The following is a 21,167-nucleotide window of genomic DNA, read 5'->3' as shown; positions in this document are numbered from 1 at the left end:
GAAGGAAGGAAGGAAGGAAGGAAGGAAGGAAGGAAGGAAGGAAGGAAAGAAGGAAAGGAGGGAGGGAGGAAGAGAGGCAGGAAGAAAGGAAGGGATCTTACTAGAATATTGCTATTTTATAGAAAGTAATGAATGTTATGAATATTAAAAAGCATGAGAAAACATATGAAATGATGCATAGTGAAATAAGCAGAACCAGGAAACAACAAACACAATGACTGCAACAACAAAATAAATGGGGCTAACGATAAAAACAAAGCAACTAAAACTGAATACAAGAGAAAAAGAGGTAAATTTGGGTCCAAGAACTGACCTCTGGGTTCAGTTCTGCCCTCTGCTACCTACCTTCTATTAAATATCCATATGTGACTTTACTTCTCAGGACCCCAGCTCCCTCATTTGTAAAATCAGGCTTTTATCTTATCTAGGATGACCTAGATAATCTCTAAGATTCTTTCCTGCTGTAAAGCTATTTTATATGGTTAGACCAAAATTATTTTCTTTTAGAAATAAGACCAGAGTAGCTTCCCTGTACCCCTACCATGTGCAGTAAACTTTCCATGTTATGTCCTGGTCATCACTTCCTGAATATTTTTTTAAAAAGGGATCATGAAGACCAACTAAATGGAGAGGTAGCATAGTATAGTGGATAAAGAGCTAGGCTTGGAGTCAGGGAGATCTGGGTTCAAGTCCTGACATGTAAAGTCTGTGTGATACTGGGCAAGATACTTAACCTCTCAGTGCTCCAGACAACTGAGTTTCCTCATTTGGAAGTTCTCTGTATCAATGATATCACAAGTCCAGTCCCTATTTCTGGTCTCAAATGCCTATTTTAAAGGATTACAAAAAAATAAGACTGAGAAATATGTTAGGGGCACAAGCTGAAGATCTAAAAACTGTTGGACATCATCTCTTTCTCAAGCAACACCCTCCACCTCTCCTCCCTGAGATAGCTTTCTCTACTCACTAGAGGATACTTTCTAAGAGGATAAAGCCCTAATGCTTAACTTGGAGTTTGCTGAACCAGTTTTTTCTTCCAATATCATTTATGTATCTACCTTGTTGGTGTTTGTGGGCCTACTCGCTAGATGTCATTTCTTAGGCTTAGTCAACGTAACAGTGATAACACTTCAGGTTTCAACAGCTGGAAGGCTGGTAGGGAATGGCGGAGGGTTGTTTTCCTACTTGGGTAGTCCAAGTTACTCTTGTCTTTTTAATGTTGGAGTCTTGGCGCAAGGTCAGATGACTGCAGTAGTTTTATTCCAAGCTGAACAGGACCAAGCTTTGGCTTTCCAGACAGTAAAGTCTTAATTCCAGTTCTCCTACCTAAACTGTCTGAAATGCAGATAAAGTGACAATCTACGCCAAAAGATTTGACTAATTCTCTCTAATATTCATACACACCCTTATAGCACACATACATACACACACAGAGCTTTGAGGGGGCAATTCATAATTTAGCAAGCAACAAAGCATTCTTATGATTAAGAATATGATCGCTTAATTGATATTTGTTTCTACAGTAGCTTGATATTTCATTTCCCCAGGAGGCTAGTTTTCCCTGGCTGCTCTGGGTTTCCACCAGTAAAATGGATCAATCCTGCAGACACCCAAAGGCCATTAGTTAAGTAAGAATGATGTTGGGTAATGGGTTTCCAGCAGACACAACACAGTAACCATCATGTTTTAACCACTGACATTTATTTAGTGTTTTTAGAACTCATACATTATAGGATAAATTCTAATTTATAACATCATTATATAATAGGCAAATATATAATACAATAAATTGCATTTGTACACATAAATACAAAATTTGAGGTAGGGCCTCAAGAATAATGACTTCTTAAATAAACAGTATATAATATGCACTATATAAGATATATATGATGTATCATTTGTAACATAATATATCTTCTTCATGTATAGCTAATGAAAAAATAGAACGACCTGATTAGGGAGCATATCTTTATTTTTTTACAGGCAATATTTTCCATATGGAGTGCCTGTATTTGTGACATTACGCAAGTATGTAATTACCAATTAACCTATTCAGTGATAGGTCTGGAATAAAGTGCCAAAAAAGACACAAAGGACACAAGACATTATGCATGACAGACAACAGATTCTAGTTCAACACTAACTCTTATCCTAATGATGAAATACACCTATAAGGCAAATGGTAACCTGAAGATGTATTGAAAACATGGCAGGAAAACCAAACTATTGAAGTCATAAGATTCTGCTTGCTCTCCAGGGACAAGTTAAACCCTAGGTCAAAAATGCACTCTTTCTTTGGTTGCAGGCTGCTTTGAGTTGGCAAAGGCAGGGACCATGAGATAGCAGAAGCACATGATCCTTCTGTGGGTCTGGAGAGCCAAATCTCAGGACAGAAGTTCCAATATTTCATGAGTGCCGGATATTCTCTTTGTAGAAAATTGGGAATAAAAGCCCAGTTTCCCAATCTGTTTCTTCAAAGCTGGACACTCCCCACACATACTATGGTTGGGCAAGTGGAAAAATCCCCCCTTGCATGGCTCATCCAAATTGACATAGCTGGACAGCCTACAATTAAAAGTGCCCTCAATCCATGTTTCTAGCATTATGCTGCCAAAACATAAACCCTGAAAAGAGGAGAAACACAAGGCCAAATCCCTGTCCACAAATACATACCAGGATGATCTTATTATCCATGGTCATCCAAAGCAATAGCGTTATACAAGTCTCCAGGAAGGGGAAGATGATCAGCGAGCAATGACATGTAGCACAAAGGAAATCCTGACCTTCGGAATGGAAAAATCAAGCTAACTGGCAGATAGGTGGAAGAGATACTGAGCACTGAGGCACCTCTAGATGGTCCATGAAGTAGAACCTAATTCAAGGTTAGCTCAACCAAACAAAACACCTATGGTAAGGACAGTCCAAGTCTGGTTCAATTAAGAGTCATTTTGTTCAACCCTTCTTTTTGAAGCATAAAGTGCTGCTGCTTCTTGCTGAAACACAAATTGGTTACATTTCTTGCATATTAAAAATACTTGGAAGACCCCAAAACAGTTGAGATCATCCAGGATTTGCATTGAGTGTAGTTTTCATGCACAAAACAAAAAGTAGGACATTTGAACTGGTCCCAGAATTGTACCTCTTTTGAGCACATAAGCATGTGACAAACACAATTTTGAACAGATTGAAAGCTACTAACTTGCAAGGCTAATATCTGCATAGAAAGCCACAACACCAATAGTTAAGAAATATACAATTGTTCTCCTTGGAGGACCTTACAGGGTCACTGGTTTTTTCACATATGGCTTTTTGTTTTGGAATGGGTTTCTGGCATTTGTTGGTGTCACCAAAATAATTTCACCAATGGAAAATTACCAAACTCCTCTGCACAATAGTAAATGAGCCACTTTCCCTAACAACTCCAGTGTTCTTTAATCAAATGGAAAATTGCCAAGTAGCGACCCCACATGTAGTTTATGGTGATATTGGTAACTTAAAAATTAATTTCTTTTTTTTCCTTGAGTTAGGTGCAAGTATTTTAATATCACAGAAATATTTGTCAGAGCTGTGTATGTATTAGCTGAAATAGTACTGACCAAGTGCTTAAGATACACTGGACTATAATACCTGTAAAGAGATCTGTCTTATATAACATCTCTGAACAAAAAAAGACTGAAAATTGGGAATGGCTGTCACAATGAAAGAAATGAAATATTAAATTTAAAATTCTTCAGATTTGCAGCCCCCAAGAAAAGTTAGGAATTTCTCACCTGGTACTTGCCACTTTAAACAATTTTCATCTAAGATTTCAAAATAGCCAGAAAACAACAGATGGCCGAAGATACCTGTGTTTTATCTTCTTGAATAGATAAATTCTAATTAACACAAAGGCAGCCACTTCCAACTACACAGTTTTTAAAACTACCCAGTCAAAAAAAAAGTTTAACCAGCAATTAGGTTAACTTATAGTTTGGGTAACCCGGCAACACTGGAAAGATTTCTTTGTTTCTTTTAATCACCAAAAAATAATTGGAAGAAATTGCATTGGCTTCTAAAATCAAATTCAGTTTTTAGCCAGAAAGAGAAAAGTGAGGGGGAGAGAAAGACAGAGACAGAGGGATACACAGACACACAAAAACAAAGAAAATATAGAGACAGAGATAGAGAACAGAAAGAGAAAAGACAGAGATAGAAATGGGGCGGGGGGAGGGGCGCAGAATCATCATCACCTACTACATGGCGGTAATTGATTTCTGGTTTTTTCTCCAACTATCAAAATGTAAAGACTTCTCTGATATGGAGAGAAAATTCATTCTAACACCAAAAAGATTCCCCCAGCTGCCCTCCCCTACCACAATAACCACTAAAGTCATTTGGTAGGGCCCATTCTCTTGATCAAATTGATCTGCCAAACCAGTTGTAGCTTCCCATCAATATGGCTTTTTCCAGGAAGTGAGCACACCATGCCCCTTTGAAACCCAATTGGCATAGGTGAATCAACAGCATAGCTCTGTAAGGCTAAGTTGTGAGTGCTGATTTTGGTAAAGTCTCTGTACAAAGAGCACTATTCTGCCTCTGTGATTGACACAAACTCTACCATAAAGCAGGGGTGGATGGGGACCTTGCTGATTATGGGGGAGCAGGGTGGAACCAAATCTCCCAAACCATTTTCATTTCATTTTTCACACACTGCATAAGGCAGACTTTAAAGTTCCACCCCCATGTCAGCAAATGGCAACACTATTTGCCCTAGAAAAGAGAAAGCTCAGCAAAATGAGTCGGTATTTTATACAAAAGAAATGGGTTTCTTTCAGAAAATGTGACATTTAAGGTCTGGTTTGGGGTTTTGTTGTTTTTTAAATGGATGAAAGCATCACATCAATAGACATGTGTTTAACTGAATATTTACCTGAGACCCTGTAATGTGAAGACACAAAGAGAAATAAGAAAATGATTGAAATAGTCCCTCGAAAGGAATCAATTTTAGATTTGGTGCTATTATAGTGGGCCAAAAAAAGAAAAGCAAAGAAACTCAGACTAGTCTACACTAAAGTCACCATTTCTACATTATTTTGTAAGATATTTATATGGACATAAAACAGCACTACTGGTACATACTATGTGAACACAGATCATTCTTTAAAAAGCTCATCTACTTATGTATAGGATATAAGGAGATAATAAAGGTTACAGGTTTCCTCATCTTGGTAGACATATTTTTCTCTCTCATTATAATGCAATTACAATAAGTGCTATAAATGGGGAATTCTTAAAATTGGATTGGCTAAATGTGTTCTTAAAAGCTAGAGTCTTAATTGGCTTGATCACTACTTACCTAAGCTGTATTTATCAGAAAATTCTGTAAACGCAGTGACCTAGAAATGTTCTACCAGTCCAGGGACAGCATGATTGCCTTCTACTAAACTCTCCATTTCTATATATCCTTATGACCACAGTTGGCAGTTACTGTGAGTGAAAAAAGTTGAGAGTAAAAATTAAGAAGTTATCAGTCTGTCTTTAAGAGTTTATGTCCTATATATATAAAATATATAGACAGAGTTGGGGTAAGTCTTATTTTCCCAGAGGTTGAAAGAGAACAATATTTCTACAGCTTATAGAAAAGCATTTAGAAGAGAAGAAATAAGAGAGTACTACATTGAACCACACAGCTAAATGTCATGTTGAAACTAGAACACAGAACTACCATGAGAATATAAAATCAGGCACAAATTATATGATGGCTTCTTGAGAAGAGATTTCAGAAAGACAAAAAAAATGACCCAAAAACCCACAGATGTGGCTTCAAAAAGAAGGACTTAGATGGGAGAAACAGAAATGATTTTTCAGCGCTCTCTGCTGGGAATGAATAATTAGGGGCTTCAGACTATGAGACCTTTGGTCCAAATGAAAGAGACAAAACTCAATTTATGCATGGAAACTCATGAAATCAACCAATTCAGTGGTGTCCACATGTATCCACCTGGTCTTATACCAAATATACTTTCTCATCATTGCCATTTTAATTCTTTCCAAATATATTTTGTCCTCTACTTTAATTCTCTGGAAAAACTCACTGAAACTACCTATTTGACTCTCCATGCTAATACATTCCAAATTATTGGGCACCTCATGGCTGAGGTCACAACACCTTACAACTCTGCTTCAACTCTACTTTGGCCACCAAAAGGAAACATGCCCTACCCATCAAACCATTCCTCCTTGTGGCTCAAATGACTAGTGGAAACAACTTTTCCAATCCTCTCCCAAAAGGTGAACAACAGCATGCTACAGAAGTGGAAAACCCAATATATAGGACACCACTCGCTCAAAGCCAACCCTGCTTCAAGTGGTCTGTCTAGCTCTTCACTACAGCATGCGACAAAAAGTCCTACTTTTCTAAGAAACCACTCTCATGCACAGAAGTGAAGGGAGATGTGGCAAGTGGGGGGTGAAATAAGGACATGGGAGGGAAACAAGAAAAAAAATCACAAATCAAGGTTGTGCTGTTGCTGCCATAAGACTAGCACTGGGTCCCCAGTTCAAAATCCTTCACTGGCAGTTTCAGTCCCAGGGATGATGTTCCCAACGGGTCGATCATGTTCTTGTAACGCTCTCCACGGTGCCGAGCCAAAAATGGGCCCCAGTCTGGCTGTGGAGAACAAACCAACTTGAGCCTCTGAAAGAGAACCAAAGACACATCTGTCACAGGTCACAGGAACCAAAGACTCTCCTCTTTGCACCACTTAATCAGAGAATTCAGAAAGGGTTTACTCTTAGACCTATCTAGCTTGTGACTCTCCCTAGGAAAAAGAAATCTCCTATGATAAGAAAAGCTTTTCCATAAGATCAGGCCCAGTAATTAAACCCAGGAAAGTTAAAGAGGAGATTTACTTTGGTTCACTTGAAATCATTTACATCACCCTGCAAGTAATATTATCATGAACTGCTGCTTAAGGTTTGTTTTGTACACAAATTTGCAAGATTAATAAAGGATAAAGATCCCAGATGTTAATTAGATATTTTTTCCTCCAAATGAAGAAAATTTGTAAGATTTTCCCCCCAAATGCCAAACATGCTCTTCAGAGGACACATGCTCAATGACTTCAGCTCTGGAGTCTTAACAGTGAGTGGGTAGGTGGTAGCATCAAAATAAATAACTTTAACTTATTTCCCAAAAGGATATAAATGACCAAACAAAAACTCTAATCCAAACCCAAAAGATATATTGTCAAGAGTGAGCAAAGATGTTAATTATCTTATGCAAAAAAAAGTGGGTACTTCTCTCTCTGGTTCAGACAAGTGGGCTCCTGGAGGAAAGCTAAAAATAATGGGAATTATCTAATTCTCTCACTGAAATCTTTATTGAAAACTTAATTTGAATGGAGAATTTTGTATTAAAAAAAGAAAGAAAACAAATCTCTGGCTATGTAGAGGGAGCAATTATATGTTTATTATCTATTAAAATGAATCTGACTCTTCTATCAGTTACTTTAATTACCAGTTTGCAACCTTTATGTCCCAAATCAACCATAATAAATGTATATAGCCAACTCATTAGGTTAGGGCATTGCACGCTAAGATGGAAATACCCATGGCTAACACTGTATTTTATCCATTTGAGCAGAACTTCAGAACAGTGTGCAAAGGTGATTCACTGGGACACAACTGCACAGTCACTAGGTTTCATTACATAACAGTGATCTAAAAACAGGGGATGAAATATAGGAAATACTCCTGTTGATGAAAACTGGATTATTGACTTAATGAGAACAAGTCTCCCTCCTATACCTGCCAGGGATAACTATCACATTCTAAGCAGATCATTTTAAATTAATGAATTTCAACTTCCATTCCCCTGGTTTTTGTGCATTTTCTAATATTACCCTGTGATTGACATTAACTCGTTCTACTTCTTGTATCCAAGATCCAAAGGGGCTCCCTTATTTCTCATTCTAGTTGACTGAAAGGGCAAGGATACAAACTACTCAGTGCCAGTATTACTGCCCTCTAGTGACCATATTCTTCCTTGTGCTCCATGGACCAGTGGTCATCCTCAAGGGTCCTATAGGTGGTGGTAGGCAGATTTTTCTCTTAATAGTACAGCATGAATCAATTTGATTCTGACAGTGATAAAATCTAGATTTCACCTTACTAGTAGTTTATATAAAGCAGTACAAATTTTCTCATTCATTCTGAAGAAGTGTTTTTGCACTGATGAAGGTGAACATGTGCTGTAGAATCACATCACCTTAAAGCTTTTGAGTTGGAGAAGACCTCTCTAATCTAGTCCCTTCATCTATGAGGAAATCAAGGCTCAGAGATATAAAGCATCACTGAATCTGAAGGTAAACAGTTTGTATGCTCATTTGTCCAACCAAAGTGGTTTGTGGACTCCCCAAAATTGTTCAAGAGCCACTATATGGGATATATCCCATGCCATCTGTTCTCAAAGTCAATTGTTGCCTGGAGACCCTCATCACTTTCCTACAGGGATAGTGCCAATCCCATCAATGCTAACCCCAGTCGAACAACAGGCAGCAAGAAGGAGACAGAACTGTGACAGATTAATTATATTGAATGTATTTCTAACATCAGAAATGATGGGAGAGTTCAGAAAGAAAAAGACTGGGGTAGAAGGGAAAAACTAGCAAGAAAAAAGGAATTTGATGTGTAGTTAAAAACTAAATACTGGGATTTAAAATGCGGATGAGGGAAGAGAAGAAGGAAACTCCAGAGAAAGGAGCTGAAGCTATGATCATTTATTCAACAGAACTGTCACCAGGTTGAGGAATAGCATAATAATAGCTCTGCATTTGGATTGGCTGAAAACCTCCATTAGTAGAATAATACATAATAAAAATGGATTTAATAGAAAACTGTGGCAATTGTAATCACTTAATCACCGAGTCTACCTCTTGAATAAGTTTACTGAATCTTTTGCTTTTTTTATGCATAGATTTCCCTGGCTTTCCCTTGGGAAAGGATAGCAGGGGAATAGAAATCCATAGAATTACCTCAATAAATTTTCCTGGAGCTAGATGCATTTTTATCACAAACATAATAGGGATCCAAATAACTGAACAGGCTAACATCAACCATCCAAGCACCATCGACCAGTTGGGGTAGCGGTAAGAGCCATAGGTCATGGGTTCCCACTGATAAAAACTGAAGCAAAGAATAAACTGGAAAGAAGGAGAAAAGAAAACAACACGTGGTTAGTGCAGGTTCATCAGTAATGACTTGGAGTATGTCATCCCACACACAAAGGAATTAAATTGACCTTTCTTTCAATTCAGCTGGCCTAAACTATGACTCATAGCAAGCAAGTAGCCCCTTCCTAAGTTAGACCCAGGGTGATACTGGAGAAGTTATTGGGTACAAAGTATAGCTATAAAGACTAATTCATCTATGTTTCTTTTCATAAACAGTGGTTAAAGGAATATAGCTCTCTGCCCTTACAGTTGGGTAGAGGCAGCATGTTGGTTCACAGACTAAAAATCAGGAGCTTGTAATCCTGTATCTGTCAGTCATTGAGTCACTCCATATGTCTCAGATCCCTCCTATGCAAAATAGGAATAACTGCTCCTCTAATTACTTGTCAGGCACAATAGTAGATAACAGACTAATTCTGCCCCCACCCACCCCCCTCCAAAGAAGCAGCAAGAGATCCTCTGAAGACTTGGTCAGGAAACAACATGAATGATCCTATTTGCTGAAAATGGGGACTAAAGAAATGTAAACAGGCATATCTTGCTCTCATCAAGCCTTCAGAGTCATTTCCCAGGGACCATAAGGTAAGTTTGCTAGCTTTATTATATCTTTAGAAACAGTGGCCTGGATAGTCAAGTCATTTCCCTCCCTACTCCTTTGAAATGAGAAATATCAACATTTTAATGTGGGGTGTGGAGAGATTATTATAGTAAATAGAGTACATGGAGGGACTTTGAGAAGCACAAAGCCATGTACACATGTAAGATATTTGTACAACATCTTCATCATCATCTCTGTTATTGTTACTATCATCACCATTACTGGCAGCAAAGCGTACTTAGTCCAATACAGAGTTCAAGCAGTCATTCCTATGCAATAAGACTTCAACACAAAAATTCTAAACAACCCTGGCCTGTAGACAACTATTTTTTCATGCTCCTACAAAGAAAGAGCTCTACTCCAAGTTCCTTTTAAACATTTGCCCCTAGAGTTATAAGCTTTATTACACAGTCTATTGGCACTATGGCGTAATGTAATTATGTTAAGTTGCTCATTTCATTTACTATATAAATAGCAATACATCTGCTTATGTTTGTGCATAATTCAGTAACGTGATCTGACTATATATACAATAATTGCATAAAGAATATTTATAGCCCTATAAATCCAAGAAGGCATGTATAAAAATGATCGATTTCATTTCCGGGCTACAAAGTCATTTAAGCCATAATATTCGCCCTTCCTAGCTGACTAATCTGGAATTTGGAGTAGCATACAACAACAGCAACAATTTGTAATAGGATACAACAAGAACACGCAACAGTGGATGACTGGATCTTTCTACTTCCATGTGTAGGTGCACAAATACGTTGATCAATGTAAGATCATTCTTCATACTAAATTCCTTTCTTAGGATTTAGTTTCAATAAAATCTCACCTATTGGCTATCTAGTAATAAAGTGGTATTGAGTCAGTGAGTCGAATTCACCCAGCACTGGCAAAATCTGAGCTTGCTTCCCAGAAAATGGTATACTAGTAAGGACATTTTGTATTTACTTATACCTTCAGAAATTGTTTCCAAACTGTGATGCCCCTTGAGGTCAAAGTATAAATTCTCACTGAAAGAAGATGGTTTGGTTTTTCCTTTACTCTCATACTTTCTTTTTTTAATTTCTCTTTCTTTCTTTCTTTTTGTAATTGCATTTGCTTTTATTTTTAATTTAATTTTCTATCCCTCCCATATCCTACCCTAAATGGAAAACAAGGACAAAACTCTTGTAACAAATATCCATCATGAAGCAAAACAAATTCCCACATTGTCCACATTTTTTCCTAGGGCAAGTTATCATAGGTTGTTTCTTTAGCAAAGAACCAAGTAGATGTGCTACACATGAAACCCATAAAGTCCTTAGAAAGACTGAGACTAGAACCCATTATGCTGCTTAGTAGACCAGGTCCACAGGAAAAACAAATAAACAAAACAAACAAATGCTTCTCTTCAAGGGAGAGCAATCTGTCACCATTAGCTAATGCTTGAAAAATAGCAGATTCTCCCAGGGAAGGAATGATACTAAAGGGAGGCGGGGGAATTTCAGTGTTTTTAACACAGAAAAGTCCCAGATTCACGTCAATGCTAAATAGGAGATGGGGGGAAGGAGTAACCCAAAGTCTTCATCTGAGCCCATTACTGAGTTCTATATGTTTTAAGCAATATATCTTAGGTGAAGCAAGTAACTGTGTAACTCCCATAGTATGTGGAAAGTGTGTGAGGATGGGGAAGCAAAAGCAAAAGTTAAATCTTGAGAGATTTGCACAAGTTAAAGGAATCTCCTAATACCATAGTTTTAAGTCTTTTCTTCTGGTCAATAAGGGAGAGAAAGACAGAAAGGATGAAGGACGAAAGGAAGAGAAAACCCATGAGCAATCTAGTGCTTTTATTTCAATTATCTATAGCTAAAAAGGGCATGATTTTTTAAAATCAACATCCTAAATTCGGTTGCACCTGAACAAGACCCTGAAGGAGGAAGGCAGGGATACATAATTGCCCCCAGTGTCAGTCTGGCTGGCTAGCAGAACAATCCTCTTTACTGTACTATCTCTGTATGGGGATGGGAAGCATGCTTTAGAGATGATAGATTAATCAAATATGCCTTTGGCTCTGTGCTTCTCATCAGATAGATAGGGATCTATAATTTACTTCCATTCCAGAGACTGATATTGCACATGTAAATGTATATACTACATTTCCTCAGAGTCCAACAAGCATCTCTCCAGCTTGACTGTCTCCACTATTCCCCTAGGGAAAAAGAGTGAAAGCAGGTAGACAGAATCCCACAAGGATTACAATTTTTATTTGGGCCAATAAAAAAAAAACACCATTGGCAGCAAGTGAAGGGCATGTTCTCACTCCATCAATAAAGCTTAGAAAGCCAAAAAAATAAAAATAAAAAACTTGGGAGTGGAGGGTGAGATGGAGAGCCAGAAACATGTTTGCCAATGGCAGGCAGCAGAAGCATTTCCTTTGTACCACATAGGTAATTCAGCTCATCCTACAGTGGACTCGGTTCTGGTTTTAAAAGAATGCAAACATAACTTATGCCCTTTAAAATCTCACACCTAAACTCTTCTGGCAAAGGGGACTTTTAGAATAATGGGCAGGGGGGGGGGGGGGGGGGGGGAGACGACTTCACGCCACAATACTAATCACTTTCCATGCAGACTGAAACAAATGCATCACACAGGGTTTTTTCCCCCTCTTTTTGTTCCAGTTTCTCAGAAAAAAAAGTTGAAATGGTGTTATTATATTCTCCATGACAGCAAAAGAAAAGAAAATGCAGATTTTCTTCCCAATTATCTTTCTCCCTGCCTGATTTCCTTCAAAGAGATATCAGCACTCAACCATTGGGTGAGTGGTCATTATTAGTCTGGCTTTTAGCGCCACCTGCTGGGAAATAGGAGTATGGGAGCTTTCTAGAGAGCTTTAAAATAAGAATTCATTTATTGAGACTTAGGGGAACATCACTTTAGAGCTGAAGGGGTCTTCCGAAGAGGAAGCTTGGGGCTGGGGAGCTTAAATGATCTTTCTAAAGATACACAAGTAGTTAGCATCAGAAGTAGAATTTTAATTCAGGCCCCCCTAACTGCACAGCCAATTCTCTTTCCACTGAACCTACTGTCCCAGGGATTAGGGGGTAGAATCTGCAGTATGAATCCAGGGATCCATCTCCATCTGAAGGTCTTTAAGGAACACATCAAGCAGCCTCTTGTACAATGAAAGGAGAATGACTCCTTCTGTAAGTATGTATAGAGTTACTGGGATAAGTATACAGTGTTCTCATCTTTTCAATTAATTACCCTAAAACTACCATGGTCTGCATTTTACAAAAGAAGGATAAATCAAATTATTCCAGAGAAATCTAATTCATGAGTTGAAGCATCCACTGCCAATATATGATCCTTACTGTAAGAATGGTAGGTGTTACAAATGCCCAGCAGACTTTCCAGAAAATGTTTGGCTGGAATCCAATCATCATTTCTATATCTTCACAAAATCTTTGCAGACCTGCAAACAAACAAGCAGAGGAAGTCAGGGCATCAGGCAATGTAGGAAGATTGGTTCTCATTACAGAAACAAATTCAAGCTCTTTGACCCAAGATGGCACCTGACTAATACAAAGGTCACCCTACTTATGCAAGAGACCATCTGATACATGAATCTCTCTCTGTCCAGAAGATAATGCATAACTGAAACTTTAAATAGCTATTAAACACATGCATCAGTACAGTTCGGGATTTTATCCCCTAGCGAAAGCTCTTGGGCCACAAGTAGCACTCAGGCCTATCAAAACAGTCTAATACCAGCTCAGACCTACATAGGATGCTTATCCTGTTGTCTTTGACAGCCCATTAGGATCATAGCAGCAAAGACAGTGCTGGAAAGGACTTGGAAGGCCATCTAATCTAATGCCTTCATTTTGGAAATGAAACTGATGTTTAGAAAAGGAAAATGACTTGCCCAAGGTCACCCAACTATCAAGTAGATGAACCAAGATTGAATCCCACTCCAGATCCCCTGTGTGTGAGGGGTTGTTTTTTTTTTAATTTCTTGCATCACCATGCCGTTCATCTAACAAAACCTATGAAAAGCTCATTCAACGGGTATGGCAGATGATGAAACAGCTTCACAGAAACAGTTTAAAATTTATCCTATTTAATATGGCTTTCTAACCTCCCTATTAGTCAAACTGATAAAACTGGCTTTCATGGGCCTGTAGCTAAGAGACCTTTTTGCTTATCCCATGCAGAGCTATCAGACAAAAACTTCCCCATTGTGAAATCATTGTGTCCTGATTGACCTCCCTCCTTGGTGCAGTGGGACTCATTGTCATCCTAGTTACAGATACAATTCTAATCAATAGGTTAAAGGGTGGAGAGGGGAAAGGGGGACAGATTATAGTGCAAAGAATCATGGAACCTACATTCCAATCTCTTCTCTACCACTGGAACTTGGACAATTTACTTAAACCCTTTGTGACTCAATTTCCTCACCTATAAAATGAAGGAGGTAAGATTACACGGACTCTGAGATTCCTTCCAATTCTAAATATCTGATCTTATGATCCTAGAACTCCCTACATAAGTCATTCCAAAGTCCTTTCCACTTTTAAAAGGCAGGGGTAAGGAAATAAATGAACATATAAAGAAAACAGCTGGAAAATGCTCTCGAGTCATGGTGATTCTGTTTTTCCCCTTAACCTCAAACTTACTGTACTAGGAGACACTGGAAGAGAATCAAAGTTTACCTAAAACCCTGGTACCTGCCCTCAGAAAGCTTACAGTCTACTAAGTCCCCTTTGTACCACCTCTGACAAATAGTAAGTAGTCTAACCTCTACTTGAACACTTAGAGTTTCTCCTTTCATTTTTAATGGAAAAATGATGTTCTGCCAGCAGCAACACAATGACAAAATTCAAGCTGGACAGGACCCAAGAGGCCATCTAGTCAAATTTGTACCTGTCAATCTGCTCAACTGAATCTTCAACAACACTCATCCAGTCTTCATCTGAAGACCTTCAGAGACCATGGAAGACCACACATTTCCTCTTCCTCAAAGTTACCCACTCTGTTTTTAGACATCCAAGTGTTAAGCTTTTATTTTTACTATTGAGCCTAAATCAGTCTGTCTACAACTTTGTTTCTAATGCCCTCTGGGGACAAGCAAAACCAATTTGAGTTTCTCATCTGGCAGTCCTTATTATACTTGGGGATCATCATCATGTGCCTCCTGCTAAGTCTTCTCTTCTTCAAATAATGCTCTGATCTGGGGAACAAATTTGAAGAATGACATTGATACACTGGAGTCTGCCCAGGATGGTGACCAGTCTGGGGAAGGACCTCAAGAATGTTTAGGGTTGGAAAGAGAGTACCTGAATGGATGTGATATGTCTTCAAGTACTTGAGTAAAGTAGAAGAACAGTCACATCATACCTGAGAATTTCCCATCTCTCTTGGACTGACTGTCCCTGTAGAATTTAGGCCATGGGTTCCTAGCTATCTGATCTATCATTGGAAATCCACATTCTACTGTTGAAACTGTAGGTACAAACATGTCAGACCATCATTGGCTTTCCTCTCTTCCAATAATACAAATCCCAAGATAGTACAAATTCTCAGACTGAAGAGTTACTTTTCCCAAGTTCTCTAATCATTTCTACTTTAGCACTCAGTTTTTTGCTTTTGATCATAGTCTAATCCAGGATAGCATAGACCATAGATCTAGTGCTAGAAGGAACCTGAGAAATTAAGCCCAACCCCCTCATTTTACAGATGAAGAATTAAAGACTCAAGAGGTTAAATGACTTGCCCAGGTTGACACAGATAGTGAGTCTGAGACAGGATTTGAACTCAAGTCTTTCTGATGCCAAGCCTAACACTCTACTTCCTATGCCATTTTGTCTATTTAGCAGTTCATTTGGCCCTGCTCTATCACTCCACAACATAAATAATTATTGCTCTGTTCCCTCCTGCCCACCTGCATGACTTGGTAGAGAGAACATTCATCTTGAGTCAGGAAGACCTGAATTAAAATCTAGACTCCAACACTTCCTAGCTGTGTGACCCTGGGCAAGTCATCTAATCTCGGTTTCTTCAACTGTATAGCTTCTAATTTCCAGGATTGTTATATCAAATGAGATAATATTTTGTAAAGTAAAAATGCTTATTCCCTTTTCCTTCCCACAGTCCTCTCCAATCTTCTGCCTATGCCCAGGTTTCTGGGCAGGCTTTTCCCTCTTTTCCCTGGATCCCCTGAGGCTTTCTAAAACTGGGAAGATATTGCTTAGTTCCCCTTCAGTTTTCCTTTCTTCTACTCTCTTGGCCCATTTCAACAAGGGATGTTGAAATCCCCATCCTTTTCTAGGGTCCTTCATGCTGCCCACTGATGATAACAGATAGTTCAGTGAAGCACCCCAAAACCCCTACACCCCTGTTTGAATCCTTCCTCAGTACAGCCCTCTCCCCATTGAATCTCACAGATAAACTGTTAGACATGGAGTCAGGAAGACCTGAGTTCAAATCCTGCCTCAGATACTTACTAGCTGTGAGACCCTACACAAGGTACTTGACCTCTCAGCTACAGTTTCCTCGTCTGTAAAATAAGGATAATAGTAACACCTACCTCATGGGGTGGTTGTGAGGGAAAATGAGATAATATGTGTAAAGGGTTTTACAAACCTTAAGGTGATGAACACTAAATATCACTATGGTTATTATTATTCTTGTACCTCATTACCTGAGGGATCTGCTCTCTGGGACATGGAAATAAATGACAACAGATTAATTAGATAAACTAATAGCTGCTCAGGTATTATTCTTCTGATTGAAAATATTCCCTAGCTCTTTAAAGAGGGCGAAGCACTTCGTATACATTATTTCATTTCAATCCTGCGATAACCCCAGGAGGAATTTACTGCAGGTATTATTATACTCAATGTTACAGATGAGGACAGCCGTGCCTCTACTAGTATCAGAGGCAAGATTTGCACCCAGATCTGTCCAGACTCAAAGCACAGTTCTCTTTCCACTTCACCACACTGCCTCTTGGTGCAGCAAGCCAATGGGAGAGATCACCTTTGACTGGTGAGGTTTCTCAGTGTCCTTGTCACATAGAAGACTGCTTACTTCTCCCAGGAGCACACATTCTGGGAAGCATGCAATCCTTCCTTCATCTGTTAATTATCACCAACAACTAGGCAACTCTAGCAAGAAAGCCAGTCTCCAACTTGCCAAGCACTCATTCACTCACATTTCATGGGTAGAATACTTACTGTTACAGCTCTACAGAAGCCAACCTGCTGTGACTATGATCATTCCTGAAGCAGAGGAAGGTTTTACTACAAAGACTGCTAAAACAACAGGCCCCTGGAGTTATAACTAAGCATAGCCTGAGAGGTCTAATCATCTCTTGTCCTCTATCTCTAGGTTCTAGAATATTCCTTATAGGACCAAGGGGGCAGAGAGATAGCTGGAGGGAGGGGGGTCTTCAGTTTCCTTCTTGTTCTTACTCTGATAACAATAATCAAATCATTACTATCTTAAAAGTTCTGTTAATTCCCTACCCTATGGCCCCGACCAAACTCTCTTCCCTAGCTACTTCGCCCCTTTTTGTATTGTCTTTCCCATCAGAATGTGAGCCCTGTGAGGGCAGGATCTGACTCATTTTTGTATCTGTATCCCTATTGCCTAGCACATAGCCTGGCACAGAGTAGCTTTTTCATTAACTGAATTATTCTACAGGGAAAGGGCAGAGTTTTGCAAGCACAGAAAGGAACAGTAAGAGTTAAGGCTGGAGTAGTAAGTTAGTGGTAGGTTGTAGAGAGCCTTGAGGACCAGGAAAGGTAGTTTGAACTTTACTCAGTAAGCAATAAAGAATCACTGAAGGTTTTTTGAGCATAGGAATGACATGAATAGATGGGTGCAAAAAAAGAAAGATTATTCTGACTGCAGTATTAAGTATAGATTGAAGGGGAGAGGATGGAGATAGGAAGACCTGAAAGGACAATATGATATGCCAGCAATGGGAGCCTATACTAGGATGGTTGCAGTAGTAACAGAAAGGGGGACAGATGTAAAATGCTTCAGAGATGAAAACTACAGGCTCTGGTCATTGATTGGAAATGAAGGATAAGGGAGAGAGGAAACAAAGACAACCCCAAAGTTCCAACCGTGGGGAAGTGAGTGAGTGGATGTGCCAATGACAAAAACAGTTAAGTCAGAAAGACAAACTGGCTTGGGGAGAAGATAATATGCTTGATTTTAGGCATGCTGATTTTGAGGTGCTAATAGGACATATGAACAGGGATATCCCACATATCTGAGCTCAAAAAGTCAAGACTAGAGAAAGAGACATGAGAATTACTGGTTATAGGAGTAGTCCGAGATGTCTGGAGGAGAGAATGTAAAAAGAGGCAAGGGCAAAGATAGACCTTCAGGGAGCGCCCACATTTGAGGATTAGGGAGAGGAGGAGCCAAGGTCACAGAAAAGGAGCCGATGCAGAAGTAGGAGTGTGGTATCTCTGAAACTGAGAGGAGGGTTCCACCAAAACCAAAAGCCATACAGGAAAAAAGGATTTTTGATTTAGTGATTATGGGGTGTTTGGTGTCCTTTGAGGGAGCAGTGTCAGCTAAGAGAGAATATAAGAGTTTGAGGAGGGAGTGGGAAGTAAGGAAATGGAGGCATTCATTAAAGAAAATTAAATCAAAACAACTCTGAGGTACCACATCTCACCAGTCAGATTGGCTAAGATGACAAAACAGGAAAATGACAAATGCTGGAGAGGATGTGGGCAAACTGGAACACTAATGCATTGTTGATGGAGCTGTGAACTGATCCAGCCTTTCTGGAGAGCAATCTGGAACTATGCCCAAAGGGCTATAAATACTTTCATACCCTTTGATCCAGCAATACCACTCCTAGGGTTATATCCCAAAGAGATCATAGAAATGGGAGAAAGACCCATATGTACAAAAATGTTTATAGCAGCTCTTTTTGTTGTGGCAAAGAATTAGAAATTAAGGGGGTGTCCATCAATTGGGGAATGGCTGAACAAGTTGTGGTATATGCATGTTATGGAATATTATTGCGCTATAAGAAACGGGGAGCAGGCGGTCTTCATATTTACCTGGAGAGGCTTAAAAGAACTGATGCTGAGTGAGAAGAGTAGAACCAGGAGGAATTTGTACACAATTACGGACACAACATATGTGTGATGACCAACTTTGATAGACTGGACTCTTCTCAACAATGCAGGGATATAAGTCAATCCCAAAAGACGCATGATGGAGAGAAAAACGTGCATCCAGAGAAAGAACTAGAAAGAACTAAATTTATATCCAGGTGGAAGCAAAATACCTGATCTTTTTTGTTCTCTTATTTGATTTTATGTCCTCTATACCATTTTTCATCCCAGCTGGTACAATCCATCCTTATAACCTGACCATTGTATAATGTGAAAGTATCTACAGATCCTATACTTGATTATAAGACGCCATGGGGGGGGGAGGGGAGGGAGGGGGACAAAATGTGAAATTCAAGGAATTGTGGAATTGAATCCTGTAAATTAAAAGGAAACAAACAAATTAATAAATTAAAGAATTAATTTAAAAAAAAGAAATTTAGCAGTAAAGGGGAGAGATGGGATGTTAGTTTTCTGGGAAAGAAGTATCAAGGGAAGACTTTTTTTAGAATTAGGGAAGCCTGAGTATGTTTGTAGGCAGAGGGCAAGGAGCTTATGGAAACATGAAAAACAAGATAAAAACAAACACTGTTCCTAGCAATACCATCAGAATTAGCTGAGTAAGCATTTGAACACTTAGGAATTTTCCTTTTTCCCACTGTATGTCTCCTTATGGGTAAGTTAGTTTTGTTAGTCATGTCTGACTCTTCATGCCCCTTTTCGGTTTTTTTGAGCAGAGATATCCAAGTGATTTGCTGTTTCCTTCTCCAGTTCATTTTACAGATGAGTAAATTGAAGCGAACAGGGTTAAATGATTTGTTCAGCAGTCACTTAACTCCTGAAATTAAGTGTTTGAGGCCAGTAAGTGTTTGAGGCCAGATCTGAACTCATGAAGATGAGTCTTCCTAACTCCAGACCCAGGCCTCTACCCACTGCACCCCTAGTTTCCCCCAAGGTATTAGCAACAAAACTCTTTCTAAAAAAGAAATAAATGAGTTACATGCTGTTTCCAAGGAATAGGATGAGAAAGAAAAAAGCCAGACTCTTTTCCCACTGATAAATTTGAAAGACAGAAGCTGAGAACTCACTATGAGATGAGGGGGAAGAAGAAAGAACCAAAAGTCGACACCAGTGAACTATGAACCTAAGGCATCAGAGCAGAAAACCAAAGACAGTTCTTGACCTCAAGGAGCTTATACTCTAACAAAGGAGATGACATTCAAACAAATATATACAAAGCAAGCTGTGTGCAGGATAAATAGGAAATAATTAACAGAGGGAAGGTACTGGAATTTAGAGAGACTAGGAAAACCATTGTGGAGAAGGTGGGATTTTAGTTGGAACTTTGAGGAAGTCAGGGAGGTCAGGAGTCAGAGTGGAGGAAGGAGTTCTAGACATAGGGGACATAGGGGACAGCTTGAGAAAATGTCCAGCGCTGAGAGATGAAGAATCCAGTGTCACTGGACTGAATAGTATGTGTTTGGGAGTAAAGTGAAAGAAGAATGGAAAAACAAGAAGGGGCCAGGTTATGAAGGGCTTTGAATGCCAAACAAAGCATTTTGTACTTGAACCTGGTGGAGAGGGAACATGATCTGTGGTTTAGGAAAATCACTTTCGTAGCTGAATGGAAAATGGACAGACTGGAAGCAGGCAGATCCACAAAAAGGCTATTGTGATAATCAAGGCATGAGGTGATGAGGGCCTGAACCAATATCAGAGGAGAGAAGGTTTGTTTCACCTTTGGACAAGGCCAGACATATTTTGAATCACAGAATGTTAGAAATGGAAAGGACCGTAGAGATTGTCTCGTCAAATGAACGTTCTTTGTGGATCAGCAGCACTGGAAGAGGAAAGGGGAAAGAGATGCAAAAAGAAACACATCACAGTCCATGCCTTCAGTGAAGAATATGACATAGAAACTCGTTTCTAATAAAAAAAAACCAAAGCCATTAATTAGCTTCCTAGAAATTTCCAATGTGAATACATACAACGCATGATTTTTCTGTTTGACATTTAAAGTCTTTCACAACCTGGTCTTAACCTACCTTTCTAGCCTCATACATTAGTCCCGTTTATGTACTACGTGATCCAACCCAATTGGCCTTCTTACTGTTCCTCCCATATGGCCCTCCATTTTCTATCTGTGCCCTTCCCTGGATGACCTCCATGCCTGGCATTCACTACCTAGGCCTCTTAGAAGCCTTGTATTCCTTCCAAATTCAG

The 21,167-nt window shown here is 39.2% G+C and overlaps 1 protein-coding gene across 1 annotated transcript in view; it reads right to left on the bottom strand.

The window, feature by feature from the left end:
* Positions 1–6,520: 6,520 nt before the first annotated feature.
* Positions 6,521–21,167, bottom strand: part of SLC6A5 (solute carrier family 6 member 5) — a 61,148-nt gene continuing 46,501 nt past the window's right edge. Inside the window, exons 13-15 of the mRNA XM_069090897.1 lie at positions 13,173–13,273; positions 9,015–9,182; positions 6,521–6,676 (exon numbers count right to left, since the gene is read on the bottom strand). Coding sequence (XP_068946998.1) covers positions 6,521–6,676; positions 9,015–9,182; positions 13,173–13,273 — 425 coding nt within the window. The remainder of the gene's footprint in view (positions 6,677–9,014; positions 9,183–13,172; positions 13,274–21,167) is intronic.

This window comes from Petaurus breviceps, unplaced genomic scaffold (genome assembly GCF_028583685.1).
Source record: "Petaurus breviceps papuanus isolate PSGF00001 unplaced genomic scaffold, PetGlider_PUasm1.0 188, whole genome shotgun sequence".
NCBI lineage: Eukaryota > Metazoa > Chordata > Mammalia > Diprotodontia > Petauridae > Petaurus > Petaurus breviceps.
This window is presented reverse-complemented; position numbering and strand designations above follow the sequence as displayed.